Raw genomic sequence first — 26,133 nt, 5'->3', positions numbered from 1 at the left:
GTCAGTGGGTAGTTTTCACCTGCATTAGCAAGTTGAGGATGGGAGCGTAGTGTTTACTTTGATATGTGGAAACTCAAAGGGTACGTCTAGATTACATCCCTCTGCCGACAGAGGCATGTAATAGGCTACCTGACATAGTCAGTGAAGCGGGGATTTAAATCTCCCCGGCTTCATTAAAAAAAAAAATGGCCGCCGCGCAGTGCCGGCTCAGCTGATCGTTGGCACAGCGCGTGAGTCAAGATGCGGATCGGTCGACAAGGGAAGCCTTTGTTGACTGATCCCTTATGCCTTGTGAAACGAGGTTTACAGGATCAGTCGACAAAGGCTTCCCTTGTTGATCGATCCACATCTTGACTCGTGCGCTGTGCCGGCGATCAGCTGAGCCGGTACAGCATGGCGGCCATTTTTATTTTAATGAAGCCGGGGATATTTAAATCTCTGCTTCATTGACTATGTCGGGTAGTCTACTTTACATGCCTTGGTCGGCAGAGGGATTTAATCTAGACGTACCCAAACTGCGTTGTTTTTGCTAGGTGTTTACTTCAAATTACCTAATACAAGCTCATGCAACTAAGAGCACACCTTTTCTCCTAGGAAAAACTAGGCCTTACAGAATAGCCCCACTATGCAGACACCCTCAGCCTAAACTCAAAGAGTTCAGAACGGAAGAGTTCTTGCGCAAAAAGTGTTCTACAAGAGCGGGTCTACACTGGCATTTGCTTTTGCTCAAGAGATGTGCTTTTGCACAAGAGAGTCTATGGCAGTGTGGACACTCTCTTGCACAGGAAAGCTCTGATGGCCATTTTAGCCAGAGAGGTTTCTTTCGCAAGAAATTCATGTTGCCTGTCTACACTGCCCTCTTGTGCAAGAGCTCTTGCGCAAGAGGGCTTATTCCTTGTGAGGAATAACTCTTCCGGAAGAAGCCCTGTTTTCCGATGCTAAATTTAAATTTACTTGTGCAAGAACGCAGGTGCAGTGTAGACACCCGGCAAGTTTTTGCACAAGAAGAGCTGTTCTTGTGCAAGAAGCCGCCAGTGTAGACGCAGCCTTAATGTTGTGCCCTCCCACCACGCAGGAAACTGATGCTACTACAATTTGATGGGTTTGGTCACAGAGATCCCTTTGAGAGTATCACCTGATATTCTAAAATACCACTGGGCCAGACGACTTGCCCCCTGGGATACCCCACTATCCTGTTTTGCTTAGCCAGACCCTCCTGTCTTCAGTGATGACACAGAGTTGGAGTCACAGCCTACAGCAGAGCAACGCAGACACTGAGATCAGATCAGCTCTGGGAAGGCTCAGTCACAGGGACTTGACAGATCAGCTAGATGCACAGCTCCAGTGGGATCAGACTCCCAGATAAATCTGTTATACTCTGTATAAAATGTACATACAGCAAGCTCATAATTTGTTTGTCCCCTTTATCAATGAAAGAGAACTATGTGGATGCTGTTGTCCCCCCCAGGTAACAATGATTTGCACTGGGTTTATTAATAAACAACAGTGACTTTATTAAATATAAAAGGTAGGACTTAAGTGGTTACAAGTGATGGCTTACAGATCAAAGTTACATCTACCCTAGTGTAAGTACAAAAATAATAAAGCACTGTAAAACTTAAAACAAAAATTCAGTTTTCTCCAAATTTCAGTTGTGTTGATGTTCTCCCTTCCCCCACAGACTTCTCTTGAGTACCCCTAAGGGTATTCATACCACTGGTCGAGAAACACTGCTTTAAATAGCCGTAGCAATTCTGGGCAGCTTCCAGACAATGTAATAGCAGAGGACTGTGAGCTGTGAACTCTTTGCTGTGTTTTTAATTCAAAGTCTCTAGCCCCAGACAACTTGAGGGGAGGCTAGTCCCCAGCCCCTCCTCTTACTGGCCTCTGGGAAACAGATAACTAGACTGATGTAGGCCAGAACCCAACTCCCTTCAAAGAGCCAGCCTATGTTGCATTGCATTTCCCTGTTCTTACTAGGACTTTTTTCTTTCAGCCAGTGAGTGCTTTTGAACACGTCTGATGAAACTCCACAGCTGAAGTCCTAGTATATGGAAAGTTTCCATTTAGTAACTATGCTGGTAAGATGAAATATCAGATAGATTTTTAAGTCTGATGCTTCTATGTTTTTATGTCTGATGAAACTCTGCTGCTGACATCCTAATATATAGGAAGTTAATTTACATTGCCTCTCAAGAGAAAAAAGGCTTGAATTGTAGAAGTGGAAGAGAGATGAAGATCTTCGCTGTTAGACCATATATGCTCTGGTGATTGTAAAACATACATAACTGATATTGGTTAATCATTCTAAAGGAGACATTCACTGCGATCAAAAAGGAAAGAACACTCTCATTTCAAACTTTCTAAGAGTAAATGTTTTAATTCTTTGATTGCAGAATAAATGCGGTTGGCAAAGTAGCCCTGTACACAGAAAAATTGAAAGTAAAGCAGAGGAGAAAGTTTACAAGACGATGGTGAGAGATTTAAAAACTGCATTTTTACAATTTCTCTTCATTGTATTCACCTGACATAAGTACATTTTTCCATCTTCCTGAAGTACCGGGTACCAAGTAAACTGCAGAGTGTAAAAGGGATACAGTTAAATGGAAATTTCCATGTATCAGGTGTCACAGCTACAACATAGTAAACCTTTTAAAATCAAACTTTATCTATAGAGAAAAAAAGATTTAGACACACCAAAACTTTGAGGAATTGCATGAATTTTGCTGAATTGGGAACATTGGTTTTCAAATGAGTAAAAATGGTTTTCAAAAACTGAAACATTTTGATATTTCCAACTGGAAAAATAGTTTTGTTTCAAAATTTATTTTAAATTTGATTTAAAATATCAAACATGGGAGTGCTCAGCCAAAACATTTAGCTTGACCCCAAAATGAAACAACCTAGGTTTGCTGAGAATTTTTTTTAATGTTTTCAGTTTGATCCAAATAATATATTTTTCAATTTCTTGGAATTGCCAACAAATCAAGAAATCCATTATTCATACAGTTCTAGTCACAGCTATTATTTGTGTGGGGATGGTGAGAAGGGAAAGTGTGTGATCCATTTTCCCTCCATCCCCATCTACATGTTTTCCATCTACAAGTCTTGGACCAAGTGGATTGTCTGAAGAGACATGTAACTTTTAGACACCATAAACAAAGGCGAGGGAAAATGTCCCCTTTCAGCTATTTTTGTGTCTAAATCATGTTGTAGATGGGGTGTGTCTCTATAATACTGCCCAGTGCTTTGAAAAAGTTCTTCTTTGTGGCTGGTTTGAATGTTGAGTTAGGGACATTGACTTCCATACTTTTTCATTTTCAGCAGTGAAATTGTACCCTCTCTCTAATTTTTAAAAATTTAGTCATTCATCTCTTTAATCCCTTCCATAAGTGAATTATTCAGATTGCTTTCCTCATTCTTTCCTCCTTCTTCTTGGAACATTGATCTGCGTACCATTGCAGGACTCTCCTTTTTTGTTTTTCTCTTAATGCAAGAACTTCCTTGGTTTTCCTGCTGCAAGAACAAGTGACAGTTATGTTGTACTAAAGGTAAAGGTTTTATTATCAGAGAGGGAAAAGCAATAAGGAAAAAACACTAGCAGAAAGATAAACTGCACAGAATTCTGAGAAGTCAGTAAGAGATTTTATGACATAGCATATTTTAATAAGTAAATGGATATTAACAAGTTAGATTAAGGAACATATAAGAAGCCTGGTGGTGCTTACAAGACACATGAAAGTTTTATAACTAAATGACTGGATGCCAATAGTAATATTATTCTCTTTCACATCCATGAAACCAAAAGGGTATAACAAACATTTTGGGGGAAGCTTCAGAGGGGACCCCTGCTTTAAGGTTTTGCTCTGTATCAGTCCTTCCTTTACTAAAGGGTTCCATTGCTGTTTATTTCCACATTGGAATCCCATCATTCAAGCATTTCCTCTCGTGTATTGTTGCTGGAGGAGCTCAGTGAAGGTACATCTAACACTACAGAGGAAGATCGAAGCTGCAGCTGTCGTTCTCCTGGGGTTTGAATTAGCAGATCTCGTTAAGGCAGCTAATTCGAACTGAGAGGGTCGATGCCAGTAGTCCTGCTTCCATTTCAAGTAAGGAAAGTCAAAGGAAGAGGGTGCTCCCTTCAGCTGCAGTGTAAACAGCTCCAAAAGTTGAGTTAAGCTACTTTGACTTGAAGTCAAATAGCTTAATTCGACTTTGTCCCATAGTGTAGACATATCCTGCATTCTTGGAGGATCTGAATAGAAATACCACCTGAGGCATCAGCCTGGGCTTTGACTTTCCTTCTCTTTGGCTGAGAGAGAAAGGGCTGATTCTTAAGGAAAAACAGAGGAATAAGGGGCGAAGAGCTGAAAATCAATTAGAGCTTCCCGGGGCATCAATATTCAGATCTTCTAAATATTTTGCCAGAGTCCTGAACAAAAGACAGGAAGTCAGGACTTGACATTTTCCTAAGTGAAGAACATGCTAAACATGCTTTTAAATACTCTGAGGCTATCTCTGTATTTCACAAAGAAGCAGTACTTTTTCAAATTTGTTTTTCTTCTCACATTCTATGACTTTCCTGTCTGTCTGGAGAGATAAGAAGGTCAATTAGCCTGCAAAAGACAATGCAATGTTAAAGTGTCCATTTTAGGAAACTTCAGAGGGGTATCCAAGTTAGTCACAAGAAAAACTTAAAAAACAACAAGTAGTCTAGTAGCACTTTAAAGACTAACAAAACATGTTCATGATATCATCTACACATTTTGTTAGTCTTTAAAGGGCTACTAGACTATTTGTTGTTTTTTAGTTTTTTTCATTTTAGAGAAGACATCCAATGTCTGTACTATAGCTCTCAACCCTCAAACTTTACTAGGTTGTTGTTGACTTATATAAGACATGAATGTGAAAAATATGATTTTCTGTTACCTCATTTAGATAGGAAATGCTCTGGCTCTTAGGCGTTGGTGGGGGCTGGCATCTGTCTTCTCCATCTTGGTTCAAATGCTTTTTCTCTGCAGGAGTGCTGAGCATGCTGCTACTCTTTTGTCTGTGATATAAATATAGGGCATTTTTACAGAGCCCCAAAACATGCTGTGCATTTTACAGAAATATGGTGCCTACATCAAAATAATGTAACATCTGTTTAGCTAAGAGAAGACATGTGACAATGACAATAGTGACTAACACTGTGGGGATGGTGAGAAGATCACACAAGAAAATCACATCCCTCCAGAGAGCAGCCTCTCCCTTTGCATATTATGGGAAACAGTCCTTTTTCCTGGGGCTTCTGGTTATCCTGACACAACCAAACCCTGACCTTCCTTTAAAGTGAGGAGAAAAAGCTGCATACCAAATTTGGTGGCCCCATCTCTTACCTTTTAATAGGAGTTCTTGAATAAACTGACTTACAGAAATACACACAGGCAGGCAGATGTACTCTAAAAATATAAATATATATATATATATTTATAAATATCTTAGTCAGTTAGTTCTTGATTGCAAATATGTCAACAAAGTAAAAAAAATCTAAGCTTCAGGGGGTAGCCGAGTTAGTCTATAAAGTGCGACCAGACCATTTGTTGTTTTTTAAGTTTGTCCTGTACAGACTAACAAAACATGTAGATGGTATCATGAGCTTTCGTGGAGATCTGAGGAAATAGGCTGTGCTCACGAAAGTTACCAGACCATTTGTTGGTTTTTAAGTTTATTTAAAAAAATCTAAGTTAGTTTTGATGGCTCTTAGCTATGTAGCATCTCCTAAACTGGCTTATGCACCTCCCATTCAAGAAGTGAGGAATCTGGGCCTGAAGTCTATTGGAATACCAGAGGCAAGGGTGGTCCTTTTCCTTTATCACCAGGTCACCAAGGAAGGGTGAGAGTATATTAATAAAAGCTTTATAGTACATATCATATTTGTAACTCCGATTTTACCATTTGATTATTATTTTATTACAATTCTATTTATCTCGCCAAAAGCTTTAAGGCTATATTTGTCAAAAATCTGGGGCTGAGATGCCAAGGTTTGTTTTCAAGGTCTCAAGAAATTCAGATGACACATGTTTATTTTAGAGCATATTATAGACAGAGAGCAACATCTTTGAATGAGGATCAGAAAGGAAAGGATGTGTTCGTATGTGTCCATAGAAGTTTGTAAAGGAAAATGTCATTCAGAAACCTAACATTGTAGTTTAAGCTGTGGAGCAGGAAAGAGGAAGGTAAGATAATTTACTAGAAAAATGATAATTCAACTTACTTAATCCATTTTCTTTTCCTTGATACCACAAAGCTAATGATGAGTCCTATGGCAATCAGAATAAAAGAAAATATGCAAAGTACTTCCCAGATACACGTTCTGCTCTCCTCATCAGATGCTGAAATTTAATTTAGCAAACACTGAATGTCACACAGATGTCAAAGATTTTCTTACATGTCCAATCCTGATACTGAGAATTAGCTATCACTGAGTTCTAAATACAGTTCTGACCAAGACTGGCTCTAGGTTTTGCTGCCACAAGCAAAAAAAATGTGGCTGCCCTACCCACCCAAAAAATAACACTGGGAAAAATTTCTGTTGAATGAAGAATAAAGGGGGGGGGGAGGAGGGAGACCAAAATTGTTGAGCAAAAAAAGACTCCAAGACTTAAGCCAAAAAAAATTAAAGTAAAACAGCATTGAAACAGCATGTCCCCTTTAAGAGTGAGTGCAGGGATAGGAACAGGGGAGTGGTTGAGCACTAAGACAACCTTGGTCTTTTGGCCAGCAGCCATTTTGTGCCGGCAGCCCTGCAGAACCAGCTAAGCAAGGGAGCTGGAGGTGTTAGGGGCCAGAGGAGGTTCGGGGGTGGAGAGGCCAGGTGCTGAGTTTAGGGTTGCCAGGTGCCCGGCATTTTCGCCTCCTGGCTGGGGAAAAAAAGATGTCCGATATTCAGGTGTCCGATATTCTCTGAATTTTTTTTCCAGACAGGAGGAGAACATACCGGACTGTCCAGGTGAATACTGGACACCTAGCAACCCTACGCAGGAAGGGGGCATCCTACTTGGGATTTCCACACAATGTAGGCGGAGGGATGGCTGATGGCTGGGTCCAGGCTGTGGGTCTGGTGGAGCGGAGCCTCCGCTTGGAGTGGAGAGTCTCTTGGAGGAGGTAGCGGGTGCTGGGGAGGAGCAGGACTCAGGAGACAGGGCCGGCCAGCAGGCTCTGGGACTGTGCGTACATGGTGCCAGTGCTGGCTGTGCAGCCTAAAATCGGTGGGGCGGGGCTGGGCATTGCCATGGGCAGTGCTGGCTGCTTAGCGACCACCGGGGAGGAGAGGAGATGGGGCAGCCAGCAGGCTACAGGTATGCATTGGTGCCAGCTGGCTGCGCAGCTTTGGAGTTTCCTGGGCTGTGGCCCTTTAAAATCAGTGGGGCGGGGCTAGGCATTGCCAGGGGTGGCGCCAGCTGCTTTTCTGTAATGCCACTCCTGGCACCTGCCTGATTTGCTGATGCCTAGAGCCGGCCCTGGTTCTGACTATAACTGTAGGAACGGGACGTGTTATTTAACTTCTTTAGGTACTAAGAATAAAATCAGAATATGCAGGTCAGTTATTCCCAATTAATAAATCATCAGACAATTATCTTTTCTTCTGTTTCTGAACTGTTTACAAAACATTGCTGATCTCAGGTCATGTCTTCCTTATTCACAGTACAGCAATGGTTCCCAGCCTTTGCTAGATGGGGACCCATTTTAACAATTCAGGAAGACTTGGTGACCCCAAGGCAATTCAAAAACAGGGGGAGAAGAGCAGTGCCGTAACTAGCTAATTTTGTTCCTGAGGCAAGCATATAAAATTGTGCCCCCTCCTGTTTATATATTTATAGTAGTTATTTCTTAGAAAAACTGAAAATACAGTCAAATAATAACACTACATTTATTTGAATTGTGGTGTGGGAAAGACACTCATCCCTAAATCGCTCCCCCAGGCTTAAACCCCACACTCAGAGGCTGGGAGTCTCACAGTCAAGGGTCTGGGGGGCACACTCACTCAGGGACTTGAGAGTCACACGCAGGGGTTGGGAGTCTCACAGGTGTTACAAAAATATTAAAAACATAATACACGCATTATGATTGTGCAATGCGATAAGTCTAAGACGGCGTATATTACTGCCTGTTATTTATACCAGGGTGACTCAACTTTAGAAGCCCCGGGGGCCATGATACCCACGGTATATGCCAAAGGCCACAACTAAGCGTGGCTGCATATATGCAAATGTATGCAAATCACAACATTTACTAAAATAGCCCCTCTCCTACCGCAGAGCCAGGCACCCTCCCGCTCTAACCCAATCCTCTTCCCTTACATTAGAACCAGGTACTCCCCAGTTCCCTGCTCCAACCCAATGCCCCTCCCCTTCCCCAGAGCCAGGCACCCCAGCCCACTACTTTATCTCAGTGTACCCACCCCTCCCCCAGAACCAGGCACCCTCCAGCCCTCCCACTGCAACCCAACCCCCACCCTGAACATAGTCCCAGCCTCTACCCTGGGCCTGCCACACCCCCCACCCAGCACAATCCCTACCTCTCCCCCCAGGCTCCTGAACACAGTCCCAGCCCCTACACTGGCACCCCCCACATAGTCCCAGCACCTGCCCTAGCAACCCCTCCAGCACAGTCTCAGCGCTTACCCCGAGGCCCGCAGAGCACAGTCCCAGCCCCTTTCCCAGGCTCTGCCTCAACTAGGGTTGCCAGATGGTTGAACCAAAATTACAGAACACTCTCCCCCCCACCCCCCCAAAAAAAACACATCGGGGAAAAAATTCTGTCGAGGAAAAAAAGGGGGGGGGGCAAAGTTGTTGAGCAAAAAAAGGACTCCGAGACTTATTAAGCAATAAATAAATAAATAAATAAATAAATAAAAAAACAGCATTAAAACAGCATGGTCCCTTTCAGAGTGAGTGCAGAGTTAGACTAGCAGAATAGGGATAGGAACAGGGGAGCAGTTGAACACTAAGACCTAGGGAAGGCTTTGCTTCGCCTTGGTCTTTAGACTTTTTGCTGGCAGCCATTTTGTGTTTTTGTTCAAGCCAGAATTTAGCTTCCCTGTGGAACCAGGTAAGCATAGGGTCAAGGAGTGTCGGGGCCCAGAGGCGGGGGAGACCGGGACTAGGCCCGGGCCAGGGCGTTAGGGTTGCCAGGTGTCTGGTATTTTCACCTCCTGGCCAGGAAAAAAAATCAGAAAATACCGGACATTTTAGGCATGCGCAGGGTGCCTGGGGTGCAGGAATGGTTCAGGCTGGCCCTGGTCACTAGGTGGATGCACATAAATGCCTCAGCAGACTCCATGGTGCCTGTGGGCACAGCGTTGGGGACCACTGGATTAATAAATAGCCAGAAATGAATAGCGAGTAAGCAGACTTGTTCCCATACAAACACAGAGTTTTGTTCATTCTTAAAATGTATATGAATAATGTTTTTGCATTATCCCACTATTTCTAGAAACCCATATTTCACATGTGTGTTTTGAGGATTAGTTAGGGGTTGTAAAATGCTCTGAAAGTACTAAGTAACTATTCCTTATAAAAATTACTATTAGACAAGAGAATTCCTTTAGCACTTTATTTCTTTATTTTCTATGAGATCTGCTTGAAATATGAAAAAAAAAACCAGGTTGCAAGTTTCAAAAGTGTCTCCCTTTCACACCATTTGGAATGGCCCCTTTTACATTAAAGATTCAACAAGGTGGCTTTTCAAGGTATACTTTTAATTTTATTCTCAAAATCATTATTGATTTTTCTTTAGGAAAGCTGTCAATAAATGAAATAATGATGAAAATGAATATTCAAAACTCTTTGTTTGCACTGATTAAAAATGAAAGATTTTGATGTTCCTGATGCTTTCTGTACAAAATTTCATTTCTAAAAAAAAGGGCTGCTTCAGTGTCCTTTTCTATGAGAAATAAGGTAATTCATTATAAGAAATCCAAAGGAATCTTTAGTACAGGGCATCCTTTAATCTAAAGCTCCTGAAACTGCTCAAGAATTGCTGTACTGATACAAGTGTGATCTAAGCATCGGTGCACACTGCAAGGGTCGGCCTGATTTTAGCATGAATACCCACAGTGAAGATGTGGTACACAGGTGGCAGTCAGGTTAGCCACCCAGTACATGCTCCAGTATGGTTGGTAGCTTCTGCCACCATCCCAGCTGCCTCAACCACACTGCTATTTTTAGTACACTATCTTGATACGAGCTAGCACATCTTTTTGCACCCATGTTGGGAAACTCCCTGCTAGCTACTATGTAGACTAAGGATGGGCAATAATTTTTGATGGGGGGGAGGACACTCCAAAAATTTGGTAACTCCATTGTACTACCTTTAGCTCACGGTGGCACTAAAAAGAAGCCCTGAGATATAAACCACTAAATAAAATCAAAGTTCACAGGGCAAATTAATGACCAGACAAGATTTAACCACAACTGTATTCACTGTGATTATACATTAACTATTTCTGCTTTAACTCACTGGAACAGAACCAACCTTTTTTGGACAACTATTTTTTTTGTAAGTCTCTACTCTCCACTCTTTAGACCATCCTATTTCAACACCCAGATATAACTTACCTTCATATTTTTCTGATGAGTAAAATATCTTCTCTTGCCTTCCCATAGTATGGTTTACTATACAAGTGAAGGCCTTGATGTTTTTTGAGTGCAGGGTCATCATAGACACGTTACACACACTTGTCACTGTTACTGTTCCATTTATGTTCTGGACCCTGTGTATCTCAGGCTGGCCAATCAGAACATCATGAGGCTCCCATGAAATTTCTGGGGCAGGTTTTGCTGTCACTGAGCAGGCTGCAGTGAAGAACTCTGTGTGCGAATGGAGTTCAGTTCTCACTGCAGGAATTGCTAAGAGAAAAAGTAGAGTGTAAAGGAAAACTTCAATATTGTTTACACAGTTACCAAAGAACTAAGACACATTCTAAGGTTTTAATACAGAAAACCAAGTTATTCTTGATATATTCAATATGTTCCTTTATAGTCTTAGATGTAAATCGTTCATTATTATTTGTTAGCTGTTTGGTAGGGGTTTTTATGAAGGAGGAATAGGTTGGAAATTTAATAAAATTGGGATCTTCTTCACAGAATCTAAAGGAAACTCTCAGCCCATTCATGGGTCCTGTTCTTGTGAGGGGAAAAAATGTGCAGATACACACTTTTGATACATCTCCCTGTCCCTAGATTCAAGGGGAGCCCTCCACTGAACTGGGGATCCACATATGGGAAAGGGTAGGGATGTTAAATTTAGTTTAATCAACTAGACGATTTTCCATCGATTAGTCGATAAGTGGGCGAGCCACAGCGGGGTTACCTCCCAGACCGGGAGCTAACCCCACTGTAGCTCTGCCTTTTAAATATATTAAGAGCCTGTTGGGCTGATCCCTGGCTCACACCAGGTTCCCCTCCCCCCCTGCGCTTCTGATTTTTAAATGTATTAAGAGCTGGCATTTAAAAAGCAGAGGCGCAGCGTCAGCTAACTCCCAGTCCCCTGCTACCTCCTGCTTCTCCTGCCCCCCACATAAATGGTGCTCTGGGGAGCCAGTTTTTAAGACAGCTCCCCCCTGCACCAGCTCCTGCCCCCATCCTTGCTGGCTCTGATAGAGGCAGAAAGTGAGGAAAGTGACTAATCAAGGGACTAGTAGACTATCTGATATGCTTTTGCTTATCAGATAGTCAACTATTCGACTAGTCGCTTACATCCCTAGGAAAGGGGCAAGCCAGGAGTAAGTCTGGAGATACATCCTTTTGCATCAATCCAGGAGAAAAATTGACTTCTGAATGGAAATTCTCCATGCTATAGGAGCCCACTTTGGGCACAACTACACAGCCAGGCTAAACTCGAAATGAGCTACACAATTTGAGCTATGCTAATTGTGTAGCTTAAGTCAAAATAGCTTATTTCGACTTGTGGCACAGTCTACACAGTAGTTATTTTGATATAGAGCACTCTTTCCCTGACTTCCCTTACTCCTCGTACAATGAGCGTTACAGGAGTTGGAGTAAGAAGACCTCCAGCTCAACATTATTTCAACATTATGTAGAAATAACGCTGCTGTGTAGACATAGCTTTTGGGAGCGGGCTACATGAACCATTCCACTCAGAAGCTTGGGGGGTAGCCGAGTTTGTTGTTTTTTTAAAGTTTTTCCAGTTACAGACTAATAGTCTTGCAGCACCCTAAAGACTAACAAAACATTTAGATGATATCGTGAGCTTTTGTGGGTACAACCCACTTCTTCAGATGAAAAAGTGGATTGTACCCATGAAAGCTAACAATACCATCTACATGTTTTGTTAGTCTTTAAGGTACTGCTAGACATTCCATTCAGGTTTAGCTGAGTTCTCAACTATTATATATCATAGATTCTCCTTCTCTTGTCTGCCAAATTAATAATCAAAGACATGAACATTGAACACCAGGTTCATGTCACTGTCAAAGCAGCTGCAGACCCATCAGACTAGGAATGGCTGTGAGAACAGCTGTAGCAACAGTGGTGTGGGTAGAGCCCCTCAAATACATCCCAGCACAGAGACGCCATCTTTCTCAGTTGTAGGGGAGCTTTCAATCCCTGCACTGCCCCAACCTTGCCCCTAACTCCATCTCTTCCCCAAGTGGCCACTCTGCCTTGCCTTTTATTGCCTCCAGCTCATCTTGTCTTCCCCCACCCTTATCAGCCTCTCCCAGATGCACATGCTGCCTTCGCTCCTCTGCCTGCTGCAAACTGGTTAGCAGCTGAAACATGGCAGGCTGGAGTTGCTTGGGGGAGGGGGAGGAACTGATGGGGTTATTGCCAGAGGGTGAGGAGCACCCAGTATTTTGTTTCCAGGGGTTCTCCAGCCCTGGAACACCCAGAGGGTAGGTGCTTACACCCCATCATCTCCTCTCTCTCATATTTGCTGTCCCCTGCATGGGAGGGGATTCCCTATCTCGTCGAGTAAAGGAACAGAGAAAGCTGGAGTGGACTGGTTTCCACCCTCTTCAGCTAGTGCATAGCACCAGTGGTCCACTCCCTCTCCCCTGCCCTCTTTCAAACAGCAGCCTTCTCCTGCTGCCAGCTAATGAAGTTAGTTCTGTGGTGGTAGCAGGCCATTGCAATAGCAAAGGCTCAGGGAGTCAATCTTATTTATGACAAGTTACAAGGGCTTGTTACAGGTAAACCCAAGTTCATTTGTTTTAATCCTGTCCTTTATTAAACATAGGAAATTACACTAAAAGACTACACTGGAAGAAGGTTATTCAGCTGTATTAATACCTCCTGTATTAGTCCACCTTGTAATTAAATGATCATGTATTTGGTGACCACAAACACAGAATTTTCTAAGTTTTGAGTGCTTAACTTTGCAATCTTTGTAACAATCTTTTAACAAACAACACAGACAAAAACCACCTACGTGGTAGGTGGTGGAGGTTTAATAAGAGGTACCACAAAGACCTTTTCCATGGGAAAGAGTCAGTGGACACAACATGTATTTTAAGTTAATGGATTAGGCTGCAGCTGAAATTAGGACAGAAAAACTGCCTCAGCTCTTGTAGGACTCCCACTCTTTGCTTTTCCAAATTACTTCAAACAACATGGGTCCAATATTATTTTTCCACAATTGTCCATGGCTTGTCTGCAATTCAGATTCAACTATTTGATAAGCCTGCAGCTATTGAAGTAGGACCTCCCTTATTACAACAATCTGTAACCCACAAATTACCCTTTTCCTCCTATGCCTGCAGGGGTGTCAACATCTTGAATAGTACATTGCAATACTACTTATGCTAAAATATCTGTTCAACCTTGTGTTTAGCAGTGATGCTCTGGGGGTCTTTCCCAGACAAGAGCAACCTTTTGTAGCTCCAAAAATCCTCTCTCACACCAACAGAAGTTGGTCCACTAAAAATGACACTGATATTCTGGGTCCAATCCACTAGAGGGTGCTGCGTAATTAGAGAATAAAAGGATTTAAAACATACATTGCACAACGAAGCAAGTTTCTGAGCTAACAGAGCCGCGTGGAAATGCATTGAAGATGCACTTATAACAGGTTTCATCCTCTAGTCCTATATCACGCAGCGTGATGGATGATGCTCTCAGGCTTGTATTGTTAAAGCAAACTTTCTTGTTGACAGGCCCTATGAACCTGATTCCATGTGCCTTGCTGTAGGTAGCTATGTTTTTGTATGACGAGCCTTCCAGCTTCTGCCATGTGACTTGTAAAACATCGTCAGGGTGTGTAAATTGACATTTCAGGGTCACATCTTCACCTATGGCTGCTGCAGGAACTCTCTCACATCTCACTACTTCATTGGCACCTGGAAACAGAATCATATCAAGGTTCACATTGAAAGAGAGACAGCACCAGCCATGGAGGCAATCTCTATGACAGCCCTGGCACATCACATTGTGCATGTATGTATATCACATAGACCCAGGACCACAGTGTGGATGTGTTGCATCTGAGATGCTACCAGATGCCTAGGTCTTCTGTGAGAGAGATACTCTACAAGCGACAGCGACGAGGAGCCCTGTGGCATGTTATAGACTAACAGACTTATTGGAGCATAAGCTTTCGTGGGCAAAGACCCACTTCGTCAAATGTCTATAAGATGCCACAGGACTCCTCGTTGCTTTTGCAGATTCAGACTGAGACGGCTACCCCTTTGATACTCTGCAAGTGACACAGAGTTTCCTGGCCTGCGTGGTGTGAAAGCAGAAAGAATTATATTGTAAGAGAAAGATGAATTATGCTATAATAATTGAATAAGTTGAAGGAATCCTGTTTGTCTCTGAACAGGAAGGAGAAAAGTATGTTAATGTTGTTTGTAGGTATGCAAATCAGAGTGCTAGCCAGGTACACCTGGGGTAACAGGAAAAGGAAACATTAGGTGTTATGCAGAAAGTAATTGAGATAACCAGGGAGATATGGACAAGCAATTGCTGTGTGCTTGATGTGGAAATGAAGATATTTGACTAGTCTCATACTAATCATGTGAAGTTTTGCCACCTTTTAATCTTGTAAAGTTGGCTTTCTTTTGACTGCATAAATCTAAGGGGTTTGAGCCTTGCATGGTACTCACATTTTCTGGGTACATTTTAGCAGAGCAGCTTTGCTAATAAACAGCAGTCTGACAAATCTGTGAGTCCTGTCTGACTTTGACAGTGGTCATAGGAAAGTAATAATTAACACAGCTTGAGATATTCCAGGCTGGGTTAAGAGCTGGTTATAGGCAGGATGAAACAGAAAGGCTACGTCTACACTGGCCCCTTTTCCGGAAGGGGCATGTAAATTTCACTAGTCGTCGTAGGGAAATCCGCGGGGGATTTAAATATCCCCCGTGGCATTTAAATAAAAATGTCCGCCGCTTTTTTCCGGCTTTTAAAAAAGCCGGAAAAGAGCGTCTAGACTGGCCCCGATCCTCCGGAAAAAGTGCCCTTTTCCGGAGGCTCTTATTCTTACTTCAAAGTAAGACGTAGCCAAAGACGTAGCCAAAGTGTTAGATAGAAGCCTTGTATTATCCAAGTAACACATGGAGGAATAGGTCCCGCGGACAGCCTTCTGAAGTGCTCCTCTCCTCTGCGTGGACTGTTTTTGCCTGGGGAGACAGTGACAGACGTTTCCAAGTCGTTGCAAGCTGCGATAACTCAGAGATGAGTTAGGCATGACAGAACTCAGAGGAAGTTCACAAAGGAGCTCTCATTTAGCCAGCTATAAGGCCAGGGAGTACAAAATGAAAATTCTTCACTGAAATCCTTCCCTAGAGATGAAGCAGTGAAATAAAAAACAAGCTTTGCCCAATGAGAGTTGCCGCACATGCTTGTTGAGCTCTATTTCAGATGTGCAAAGATAGTACCAGATTTAAGGGGTCTAAAATCTATTCCTAGTGGGGCGGGCCAGACCTTACAAAGATTAATTTACAGACACCTGCCCTTCCATTCCCTATCACGTGAATTAGCCTCCATTAAATAAATCATTACACCATAGTGACTTGAAGCAGTTGCAGCAATGCCCCACATTGTGAAGGAATAGCAGGGGAGGATATAGAGAGTTTTTTCATCTGTGTAAAGTCTTTTGCCCTTTTTTAGAAGTTTATCACCCAGTCTCCCTTTGTGACTCTACCTCCCTCCTGTTTGGTTGGATCTCCTCTGCCCTTCTACTTGTCTGCCCCCAATCCTCTCTTTACCTTGCTAAGTCCCTTTCTCTCCTAGGACATAGTTCACCCATTAGCTGTGCCTGGCTCTTCCTCTCCCAGGGAAGAAACCTCTACCGTCTCATTTGTTTCCCACTTCTGTACATTTGGGTGCTATGTGTGGATTATCTACAAATAAAAGTTTTTCTTACTAGTCCTACCATATACCTAGGCTGTGTCTAGACTGGCAAGTTTTTCCACAAAAGCAGTTGCTTTTGCGGAAAAACTTGCCAGCTGTCTACACTGGCCGCTTGATTTTGCTCAAGAGCACTGACTTTGTAATGTACAAAATCAGTGCTTCTTGCGCAAATACTTTCACGCTCCCATTCGGGCAAAAGCCCTTTTCCGGAAATGCTTTTGCGCAAGAGGGCCAGTGCAGACAGCTAAAAACTGTTTTGTGCAAAAAAGCCCCGATGGCAAAAATAGCGATCGGAGCTTTCTTGTGCAAAACCGCGTCTAGATTGGCACAGACGCTTTTCCGCAAAAAGTGCTTTTGCGCAAAAGCATCCGTGCCAACCTAGACGCTCTTTTCCGCAAATGCTTTTAATGGAAAAAAATTTCCGGAAAATCATGCCAGTCTAGACGTACCCTAGTATGTAATCAGATCGAGGAACTGCCTGGCCAGAGAAACACTACATGCTGAATCATCCAGGGCATCAGTGAGACTGATCTAACCTGCATGGTGCAGTACTCCCTCCACTCATGGCCTCAAAAGAGACTTGTGACACACATCAGAATGTTTCTTCCCAGCTCTTTCATGATCTCAAACAAAATCCCAGATGGATCATGGGTGAGCTTAGGTTTTCAAAACAGCACTTAGACCTGACTTACATGTAATTTGAGATACAGCAAGGGAGAAAAAGGGCTCTGCTGTCACTTATCACCACAGCCTGGAAAGATGACTTCAGGGTAGTACAGAGCAGCGAGGTCCCAGCTCTTAACTTTGGATTTGATCTTTCATTTCCCTCCTTGTACTACAGAGGAACAGTCTGCCACATGATCCCAGGTGCTTCCTCTGGCACCTGCCCTACCCCTTCACGAAACAGGCAGGAGAGTGGACTTTGCTCTTTTCTGTGACTACTCTCTGCTCTCTGTGAATATCACTGCTCCTAGTGCTCATTCATGTACACTGCTTAGTAGCTGTTGTAATCCTACAAATAAGGGTCTAGGATCAGATCCCGAGTCACTGTAGGAAAACCTTTCTTCTAAAATTATTTTAAGAAGAAATTGACGTCACTTGAGATGAACATCACAGAAAACAGCTTTTAAAAATACACCTTCCCCTATTCATTGCTATTTGCTTTTGGATTTTCATTAGCTTTGGACATGAGACTAGGCTGATCTGTTCTATTTCTGTTCTAATCAGTTTAACTTTCTGTCACCCAAGCATAAACAAAAGGCTGCAATGTTTGTGTTACTATATAGGTTGCAAACACGGCAGGAGGCTGCCCATTTTGGCAAAACCTAAATTCCCACTGGGAACACGGGAATCTGCCATAGCAGAATAAATTAATGGCTCATCTGGGGCAGTATCCAATCTCTGACTATAACAATTAGCAGGGGAAGTACTCCAAGGTGGGAATTTACAGAATAATCTCTTTTCAGTGGCATTTCTTTGTAACATCTCCTGGAGGTTAGCTAATGCCCTAAAGCAGAAAACTTTAAATCTATTTAACAGTTAAATAGATCCTAAACAGATGAGACTGGGATGTTCTCAGGCAACTGTCTGATTCTAGCTGGATCCTGCCAAACACTTGACATCATTATGCAGTAGCAATAAGTTCCGCAAGCTTATTGTACACTGTGTGGAAAAGCATAGTCTTTTATCTGCTTTAAATTAGGTGCTTTTCCTTTTTATGTAAGGTCTCCTTTTTATATCATGAGAGGACAAAAAAAAATACTACAGAAATAAAGTGCTCATTGTTCTTTAAACCTATTTGTTGATATTTATTGTAAGTGGAAATTTATAGAATTATTGGATAAGGTGAAAAGGAAATTTTCCCCCTCTCTGTCCCTGCCAAAATGTGGCATTGCTCACTCTTGCTAGTATTGTTATAAGACTTGTCTGACAGAACAGGGCATCTGTTCACTCCCTCCCTTCTGCTTTCCTTTCTTTACGCTACATGTTCTCCACTCTATTTAGGACTGAATCGTCCAGTGATCTCTGTCATTCATCGGATATACAAAACAGTAGAATAAAGGACTCACCTGTAAACAGAGCTCTAAACAAGCTGTGTATCCAGAGCAGCGTGAGCAAACACATCTTGGAGATGCTTTTAAGCTTTTAGTCTTATGGAATTTTTTTCTTTTCCCCGCTGGATTTACAAAAAGAGCTTCTCTTCCCACGATACAAGCTTGAATTTGGCGCCTGTTTCTTGAGTATGACTCATTGTAGGTTCATGTGCTCTCTTCCTGCTCCCCAGTGCTTCCTCACACTGCTGTAACGGTAGCTGACACCTGAGTGCCTGTCTGGCACGAAGACAAAAGAATGGTACTGTCAATTATTAACTAGCACTGAACTTTCACCAGAGCTGAGCACAAATATGGAACTCACTTTCCACCCCTTCATTTTCCTGTGGATCCCCCCACCTTTTAATGCACATATCTTATGGGACTGTGATGGATCCAACTCTGTACATTTCTATGTGATTCCTTTCACCGCTGCCTAGGAGCTCCCTCTAGGAGCGACAGTTATATTTGCTTCACAGCAATACCTGCTTCTTTTCCCTAGCTGATGAGGCAGGCCGGGCTGGAGATCCAGCTCTTTGCTACTCATGATGTTCCTGGAATCACTTTCTCTGGCTTTCCCAGGATCTCAGCCCTCAGAACTCTCCCCATAGCACGCACTTGCCCTCTTCATCACCTGCTTCCTTTCACACTCAGGAACTTCCCCATGCAGTACCTACTTCCCTCTTCCAGTGCCAACACACACACACACACATTCTCAAGTCTCCCCTCCTTCAGCTCCTACTCTGCCATCTCCCTTTGCTCTCCCACAGTCCAGAACCTCCCAAACAGACACTGCCCGCTCCTGCTCCCTCAACTTCTGCATCCTCTGCCTCCCATAGGTCAGAACCCTTCCTCCCCAGCCTCATGAGCCCAGACACATGAAAGGTTTTATGACCACATGACTGAGGTCATGACTACTTACACAATTCTCCTTCAGATGCACATGACCCAAAGACAAGAATCATGATTTTGGGGTGGGGGAATGTGTTCTATTTCATACTCAATTTTGAAATAGCTAAGCTCCACATTGATTCAAGTCATCCCTGAGTCCCTTCCACACTAAGCTTATTCTGAAAAAAAAAACCCACACTTCTCCTTGAGCCATGGCAGCTTCCTAGACCTCCCACAGCTCCCTTTCCTGAATGCAGCTACTGGCTTTGTGGTGCTGAGAACACAGTGGCAGATCAGCAAGGAGACTAAGGATGTTGCTGCTCTTGCCAGCTCTGTCACTGACTCAGCATGTGTCGGTCGCCAGGTCAGGTCCTGCTCAGTGGGTGGAGCTTTCCCAGTGGTGGGAAATGAAGGAGATAATGCTTATCCATCTAGGTAAAACAAAAAACAGGACTATGTAGCACTTTAAAGACTAACAAGATGGTTTATTACGTGATGAGTTTTCGTGGGCCAGACCCACTTCCTCAGATCAAATAGTGGAAGAAAATTGTCATAACCGTATATACCAAAGGATACAATTTTAAAAAATGAACACATATGAAAAGGACAAATCAAATTTCAGAACAGAAGGGGAATTGGGGGGGGGGAAAGGTAAATGTCCATGAGTTAATGATATTAGAGGTGATAATTGGGAGAGGTGATAATTGGGGAAGCTATCTTTGTAATGGGTAAGATAATTAATGTCTTTGTTTAAGCTTAGGTGTAAAGTGTCAAATTTAAGCATGAATGACAGTTCAGAAGATTCTCTATCAAGTGTAGTCTTAAAAGGTCTTTGAAGCAGGATTCAGGTAAGACTACAGTTGAAAGAGAATCCTCTGAACTGTCATTCATGCTTAAATTCGATACTTTACACCTAAGCTTTAACAAAGACATTAATTATCTTACCCATTAAGATAGCTTCCCCAATTATCACCTCTAATATCATTAACTCATAGACATTTACCTTCCCCCCCCCACATTCCCTTCTGTTCTGAAATTTGATTTGTCCTTTTCATATGTGTTCATTTTTTAAAATTGTATCCTTTGGTATATACGGTTATGACAATTTTCTTCCACTATTTGATCTGAGGAAGTGGGTCTGGCCCACGAAAACTCATCACGTAATAAACCATCTGGTTAGTCTTTAAAGTGCTACATAGTCCTGTTTTTTGTTTCAGCTACACCAGACTAACACGGCTACATTTCTATCACACATCTGGGTAAAGTGCTTCAGGATGCACCAAAGGCAAGTACTAGGTCAGCCCTAGGATTATTTTAACAGGCTGTAGCTATGTATAAGGGTTAGCGAGGAAAGCAATAGAGACCACAGATACTTTGGAGTTTTGCTGTTTATCACATATCAATGATGGGTTCCATGTTTATTCTGTTTGTTTATTTGTATTGGAAGTGCAAGAACTAGCCTATTTTACCCCTCCTCCCTCTTCAGATGAACTGTTTGAAAGACCAGTCCATTAGTGGCAGGTGGGGCTGTGTTCTTAACTTCAATTCTCCCACAACAGGCATGGGGCAATGCAGGGGTGGCTGCTAAAGCTCAGCGAGGGGAGAGCTGAGCAAGAGAGGGAGATTCAATTTGGAGGTGGGAGTGGTGAGAGAAAGAGCCCAACTTAGGTCTGCCTAAGGTCTTGCAGGGACAAAGTGAGGAGCTGCTATTTTGAAATGTAAAAAGCTAAATGGAGAGGAAAAAACTGTAAGGCTACAACCAGACTGCAGGCTTCTTTTGGAAGAAGCTGTTTTCGGAAGAGATCTTCCAGAAAAACGTCTTCCAAAAGAGAGCGTCCACAGAAAGGCGCATCAAAAAAGCAATCTGCGTTTTCAAACGATAGAGTCCAGACTGAATGGATGCTCTCTCACATGTAAACTGTGATTGCAATGGACAGAATGACCACCAGGGCACAAGTGGTTTTTCCTCTTCTTCCAAAAGAACTCCTTCTTCCCCGTCCACACACGCCTTTTTGCGAAAGAGCGCTTGCAAGTAGGAATAAGAGATCCTCCGGAAAAGGGCTTTATTCCGGAGGATCGTGCCAGTCTAGACGCTCTTTTCCGGCTTTTCCCCACGCCGGAAAAAAAGCGGCGGCCATGTTTATTTAAATCCCGTGGGGGATATTTAAATCCCCCGTGGATTTCCCTATTCTGACTTGCCTGCTTTGCATGCCTATTCCGTCTTATGTGGCCAGTCTAGACGTAGCCTTTGTGTGTGAGGAGCCTTTTTATTGCATTTAATGAAGGCTGGTAGTGAATTTGTTGTCATGTAAGAAAAGGAAACTTAACACTTTTTGAAATGGCAGGCTCTGTTTGAACCAGACATAAACAGGCAGCACTTCATGCACTGAAACCATCAATGTAAATCGTATTTGTCATTATCTCCTTTTCAGAGGAAACAATGGGTCACTGGGGAATCCAGCTGCCCTTTGCTTCTTCCTTATTCTTGGTTCAGAGGGTTGCTCTCTGCAGGAGCATTGGGCGCACTGCTACTCCGGGGCTTGGTGACATTATTTACTTAGGCAATCCCACAAGGTCTGCAGGTGCTCTCTAAACAAATGAAGACACTGTCTCTGCCCCCAAAGCATATACAAATTAAGTTTTTAGCCATAGTGAGACAAGCAATAAGAAACACAGGCTGGGAAAAAGGGGAGAGGGAGACAGGTTAGTAAAGAAAGAGGAGATTTGTTATATTCACTGCTTGGTAATTTTGACGTACAATAGAGCACTCCTTCAGCTGAACTGCGGGACACACCAAAAGGTTCTGACCATCTTGGCTAATAGCCACTTATGGACCTGTCCACCATGAACTTACCTAATTCTCTTTGGACCCAGTTACTCCTTTGGCTTCCGCAGTATCCCATTGGCAATGAATTCCACAGACTGACGCTGTGCTGTGAGAAGAAATGCTTCCTTAAGTTTGTTTTAAACCTGCTTTCAACTGCAAGCTAACTTAACTGGACTCTCCTTTTAAGGTACAGGAACAGAACAGACCCCACTTACATTCTTCTAGCAAGCCCAGACCCTAAAATGGCTAGAAATGTAATTAACCCCCCCCCCCCCAAGTTCAAATTTATTTACATAGGCTCAAAGGCCAATTCTATCAACAAAGGACTCACAAGACTCTCCTCCCTCTTCCCCTCTCTCCCGCCCAAGCTCCTTTGTCTTTGGTGGGTTTTTTAATACTTTGTTTCAGGCACTAAATAGCAAACAAGAGAGCAGGCCCTATTACCAAAGTAATAGGCCCACTGGATAACCTTCTGGAATGTATACATTTACTGCCTGTTCCTAAGCCCTTATTTACAATGTGAGATTGTTACAGACACTGACTCCAGTTGTGATGAGAAGCAACTTGTAATGACTCTATGCAGCCACAAGGTGACAGTGGGTGGCTCACAAAGAAATGCTCAGACCTTGCAGTAAGTCTAGAGGGCAGAAAATGAAAATTCTTCCCAGAAAACCCATCCTAGATATCAGGCAGTGAAATAAGAGGCAAAGATAGACAATGACCTTCAGACAGTGTGAGCTCCCCCATGCACCTTTGAACTCTATGTTGAGTTTGCAAAAGCAGGTCAAGACTACTTGGTTCTACAACTGTTTCCTAACAATATTGCCAATCGTGAGTGCACAAGAAGAACCTCACGTGAATGGTGTGTACAAGTCAGATTGCTAATTTGCTTTCTTGGGTTTGAGCCATCTGGGTGCAGTCAAGATACATATTTTAAGCTTTTCTCCACAAAACTAAAGGCTAAAACTTTAAAAACAATAGTATTTTTTTTTTCACGCAATCACAGGGCTAAGTAAAATTTCAGCTAGAGCCCTTCATAGAGGGACTGACTCTTGATTGCCTCATTTCCTCTTCCTCCTCATGGAAATCACCTTCAGGCCCATGTAACACCCTTCACGCCCATCTTCCATCTGATACCTTCTTATCTAGTACAGTGATGAAGTGTGGTCAGAAAGGGAGGATTTAGGTAATTTTAGCCTCTGTGTTCTGATAAGTGCTTTGCATCTCCTCCTCCACCTGGGCTGACACCCTCCCCTCTTCTGATCATGTGAACGCATGACCTTGCCAGTTACTCTTCTTTTTCTTGTAGAGGCTGCACAGCCCCCTTTACTCCAAAGCCTTCCTCTCCCCCTTTGCCCCACCTGGTTCTTCCCCTCCTATGCATCAGTGATTCCTACAAGAGTCGACTGTGCTAATTGTCCACATTTCCTTCTGCCTTTAATAGCCACCCAAATCCCCCACCCTCTTCTTTTTTAATTATTTTTTTTTTTGTAAAAACGGCCCAGATGCTGTGAGAACACACCAGAGTATGTGAACCCCTGGGGTAGGAGTGTGACCAAGAGTGATGTGTCTGCAGCGCCAAAGAGGTGATCTTCCTTTGGAACCTTTTCCCGCTCAGGACAACTCATTAACCAGCTGACATCTGAGAATCCCACTGCTCTTAACCCTTGCTCTGGTCAGCTCCCTGGCTTTGGAACTGCAGGCAAAGCTCTGCTGCCTCTTCCTGTCATCCCCAGTGAGGGACTGGAGTGGGATTTGTCCTCCTTGAAGAACAACTGGTTAAAAAGAAATCATATTTTAAGTAAGTTTGTTTAAAGATACTAATACCTAGAGGTATGTCTACATGGGATTTATAAATACCCATGTCTGATCTGGTTCAGCTGATTGGGGCTTGGGTTGCAGGGTGGCGAATTCCTGTGCAGATGTTCGGGCTCAGGCTAGAGTCAGAGCTCTGGCACCCTGCAGAGGTGGAGCATAGAACTGTCAGCACCAGCCTGACAGTGAATGTCTACAGCCTGGTGAGCCCAAGGCATCTAGGACCAGCTACTGTAGCTGTGCCGCAGGCTTTTATCCCCATGTGGGCCTGCCCGTAGATCTTTACAGGGGAATGGATTTTGGAACTACAGTGACACCTTTGTTATCCGGCACTCTGTTAACCACAACACTTTGTTAACCGGCATTGTCCCCAGCCGCAATACTGTCACATCTTCAGGCGCACAGGCCTGGCTTGGTTTACCATGACTGGCTTAATAATTTTTTATTTAAGAAGTACTAATCATCTTTAACTCAAAGTAGAAATGTGAGACCAACAGCCTCACCCTACAAAACTACCAATATTAAAAACTTGAGTTTTACAATTATTGTCCATTGGCTTTTCCTAGGTTGATGGGACCCTCAGATAACCGAAATTTTTAGATAACCGGAACGCCCTAATCCCAGAGCATGCTGGATAACACAGGTTTTACTGTATTGTCTTTCCACCATTTATGGAGTTTTGCATATCGCTCACCTCAAATCACAGGATTAGACTGGAATGTATCACTTCTGTTTCTGGTCAGTTTTACTTTCCAGCTCCCATGCAACAGCCCAAAGTTGCAAAATTTGGATTGCTAACCCTGCAGTGGGATGTTTCTTTAACAAAACCCAGAAAACACAAACAAAAAAACCTCCCCCTGGCCTCCTTACAAATGTAAGTAATGCAACATCAGCTCAGATCAATAGAATAACAAAGGCCAGTATTAGATACTTAGAAGTTAGACTCAAGAAACCCTAAAAGGGAAATTATTAAATTATCTGCATATAATGGAAGCTTTTTCCATGCCTCATTCATTAGATGTTGGCTTGAATCCCAACATAGGCAGAACCATGAGCAGGAATTTGAATTTGACCAATTTTGAAGGGTTGTGTCAGAGGAGAAGCCATGGCATACTTTTTCTTTAGATGTGTGCATGCCCCTGCATTTCACACAATTTTTTAAAATACCGTATAGCTACAGACATTTTAGTTATTCTTAAACACCCTATCCCTTGAATTCTGCCAAAGTCTTGGCCTCCCTGAAATCTCATGCCAGTAACATTCCACCAGCAAGCTGTGTATGGCTTCTTATACAAGCTGCCTTTCAATTTATTCCATGGCCTCTTGCTCCTGTATGATAAAAAGGAACACCTATTTTACTTTTCCTGTACCATTTGATGGGAGCACCTGATTTGCCTTTTGTACCATTATATATTTAATTAGCTATCAACTTATCTTATTTGTCTCCTCTCCCAACTATCCCATTCACTGGCCAAGTTCAATCCTTCTCTATTTCTGCAAAAGATTACAAAGGGGAAATATTTCCATTCATCTTAACTTTTATAGAAGGTTGTTTTAGTAAATATACTATAATATGAATCAGAGAATCCAGTCCTCTAATTGACCACACAGTTAATTTCTGATTTAAACAGAGCTCTAATGGAACAGGGATTTCAGAATTTGGTCTCTATCCTCTCCAGCAGGTCCTGACAGTAACCAACTTTTTCTGCCCACCAGAAACTATAATTTAATTTTTTATTAGCTCAGTTCAGCAGTGAATAGGAGTAGTAAGTGCTCAGGAGGTTTGGATAAATTCGTTTTCTTGTTCTTAAACTTTTTTGAATTATGACTGGTAAAAAATGAAAAAAAAAAATCCCAATTGTGAGTTTTCTAGCTGCCCTCGTTTTCCTTGCTCCAGCAACTGCCAACCTGAACTATTACTAACCATGAAAGTAGTATTTTAAGATTGCATGCCAACACTGTATTTATTAATTCTCTCCTCCCCCCTACCCCGCCTTACATGTTGTTTGTTTGCAGCTCTACTGTACACGGAATCATCTGGAACATGCATTTGAGAAACAAATGTGAAGTGATACAAATTACTCTCACTTTTTACTGAAGTCCAAAGCAAGAGGAGATCAAAAAGCCCAGTTTCAGTCTGCACACCTATCTCTTG

At 42.7% G+C, this 26,133-nt stretch overlaps 1 protein-coding gene across 2 annotated transcripts; it reads right to left on the bottom strand.

The window, feature by feature from the left end:
* Positions 1-2,360: 2,360 nt before the first annotated feature.
* Positions 2,361-25,670, bottom strand: LOC102461213 (nectin-1-like). Of its 2 annotated transcripts, XM_075908588.1 has the most exons (9): positions 23,686-25,670; positions 22,191-22,269; positions 18,425-18,685; positions 14,003-14,341; positions 10,602-10,892; positions 6,257-6,374; positions 5,379-5,441; positions 4,930-5,050; positions 2,361-3,516 (listed from the first exon to the last, which is right to left on the bottom strand). In XM_075908588.1, the coding sequence occupies exons 3-9, from the start codon at positions 18,477-18,479 to the stop codon at positions 3,361-3,363; spliced, it is 1,143 nt and encodes a 380-aa protein (XP_075764703.1). In that variant the 5' UTR covers positions 18,480-18,685; positions 22,191-22,269; positions 23,686-25,670; the 3' UTR covers positions 2,361-3,360. The 2 variants fall into 2 exon arrangements, with proteins under 2 accessions (XP_075764703.1, XP_075764709.1); XM_075908594.1 differs by lacking the exons at positions 22,191-22,269; positions 23,686-25,670 and adding an exon at positions 18,931-19,446.
* Positions 25,671-26,133: the final 463 nt, after the last annotated feature.

This window comes from Pelodiscus sinensis, chromosome 1 (genome assembly GCF_049634645.1).
Source record: "Pelodiscus sinensis isolate JC-2024 chromosome 1, ASM4963464v1, whole genome shotgun sequence".
NCBI lineage: Eukaryota > Metazoa > Chordata > Testudines > Trionychidae > Pelodiscus > Pelodiscus sinensis.
This window is presented reverse-complemented; position numbering and strand designations above follow the sequence as displayed.

Excerpts from the sequence above, each read along its gene's own strand:
- LOC102461213 (XM_075908588.1), bottom strand. The coding sequence starts at position 18,479 with ATGTGTTTGCTCACGCTGCTCTGGATACACAGCTTGTTTAGAGCTCTG. Across the intron at positions 5,442-6,256 it reads AGGAAAAGAAAATGGATTAA|AGTACATCTGCCTGCCTGTG; the intron begins GTAAGTTGAATT and ends TTATATTTTTAG. Across the intron at positions 5,051-5,378 it reads TCAAGAACTCCTATTAAAAG|ACAAAAGAGTAGCAGCATGC; the intron begins GTAAGAGATGGG and ends TTTATATCACAG.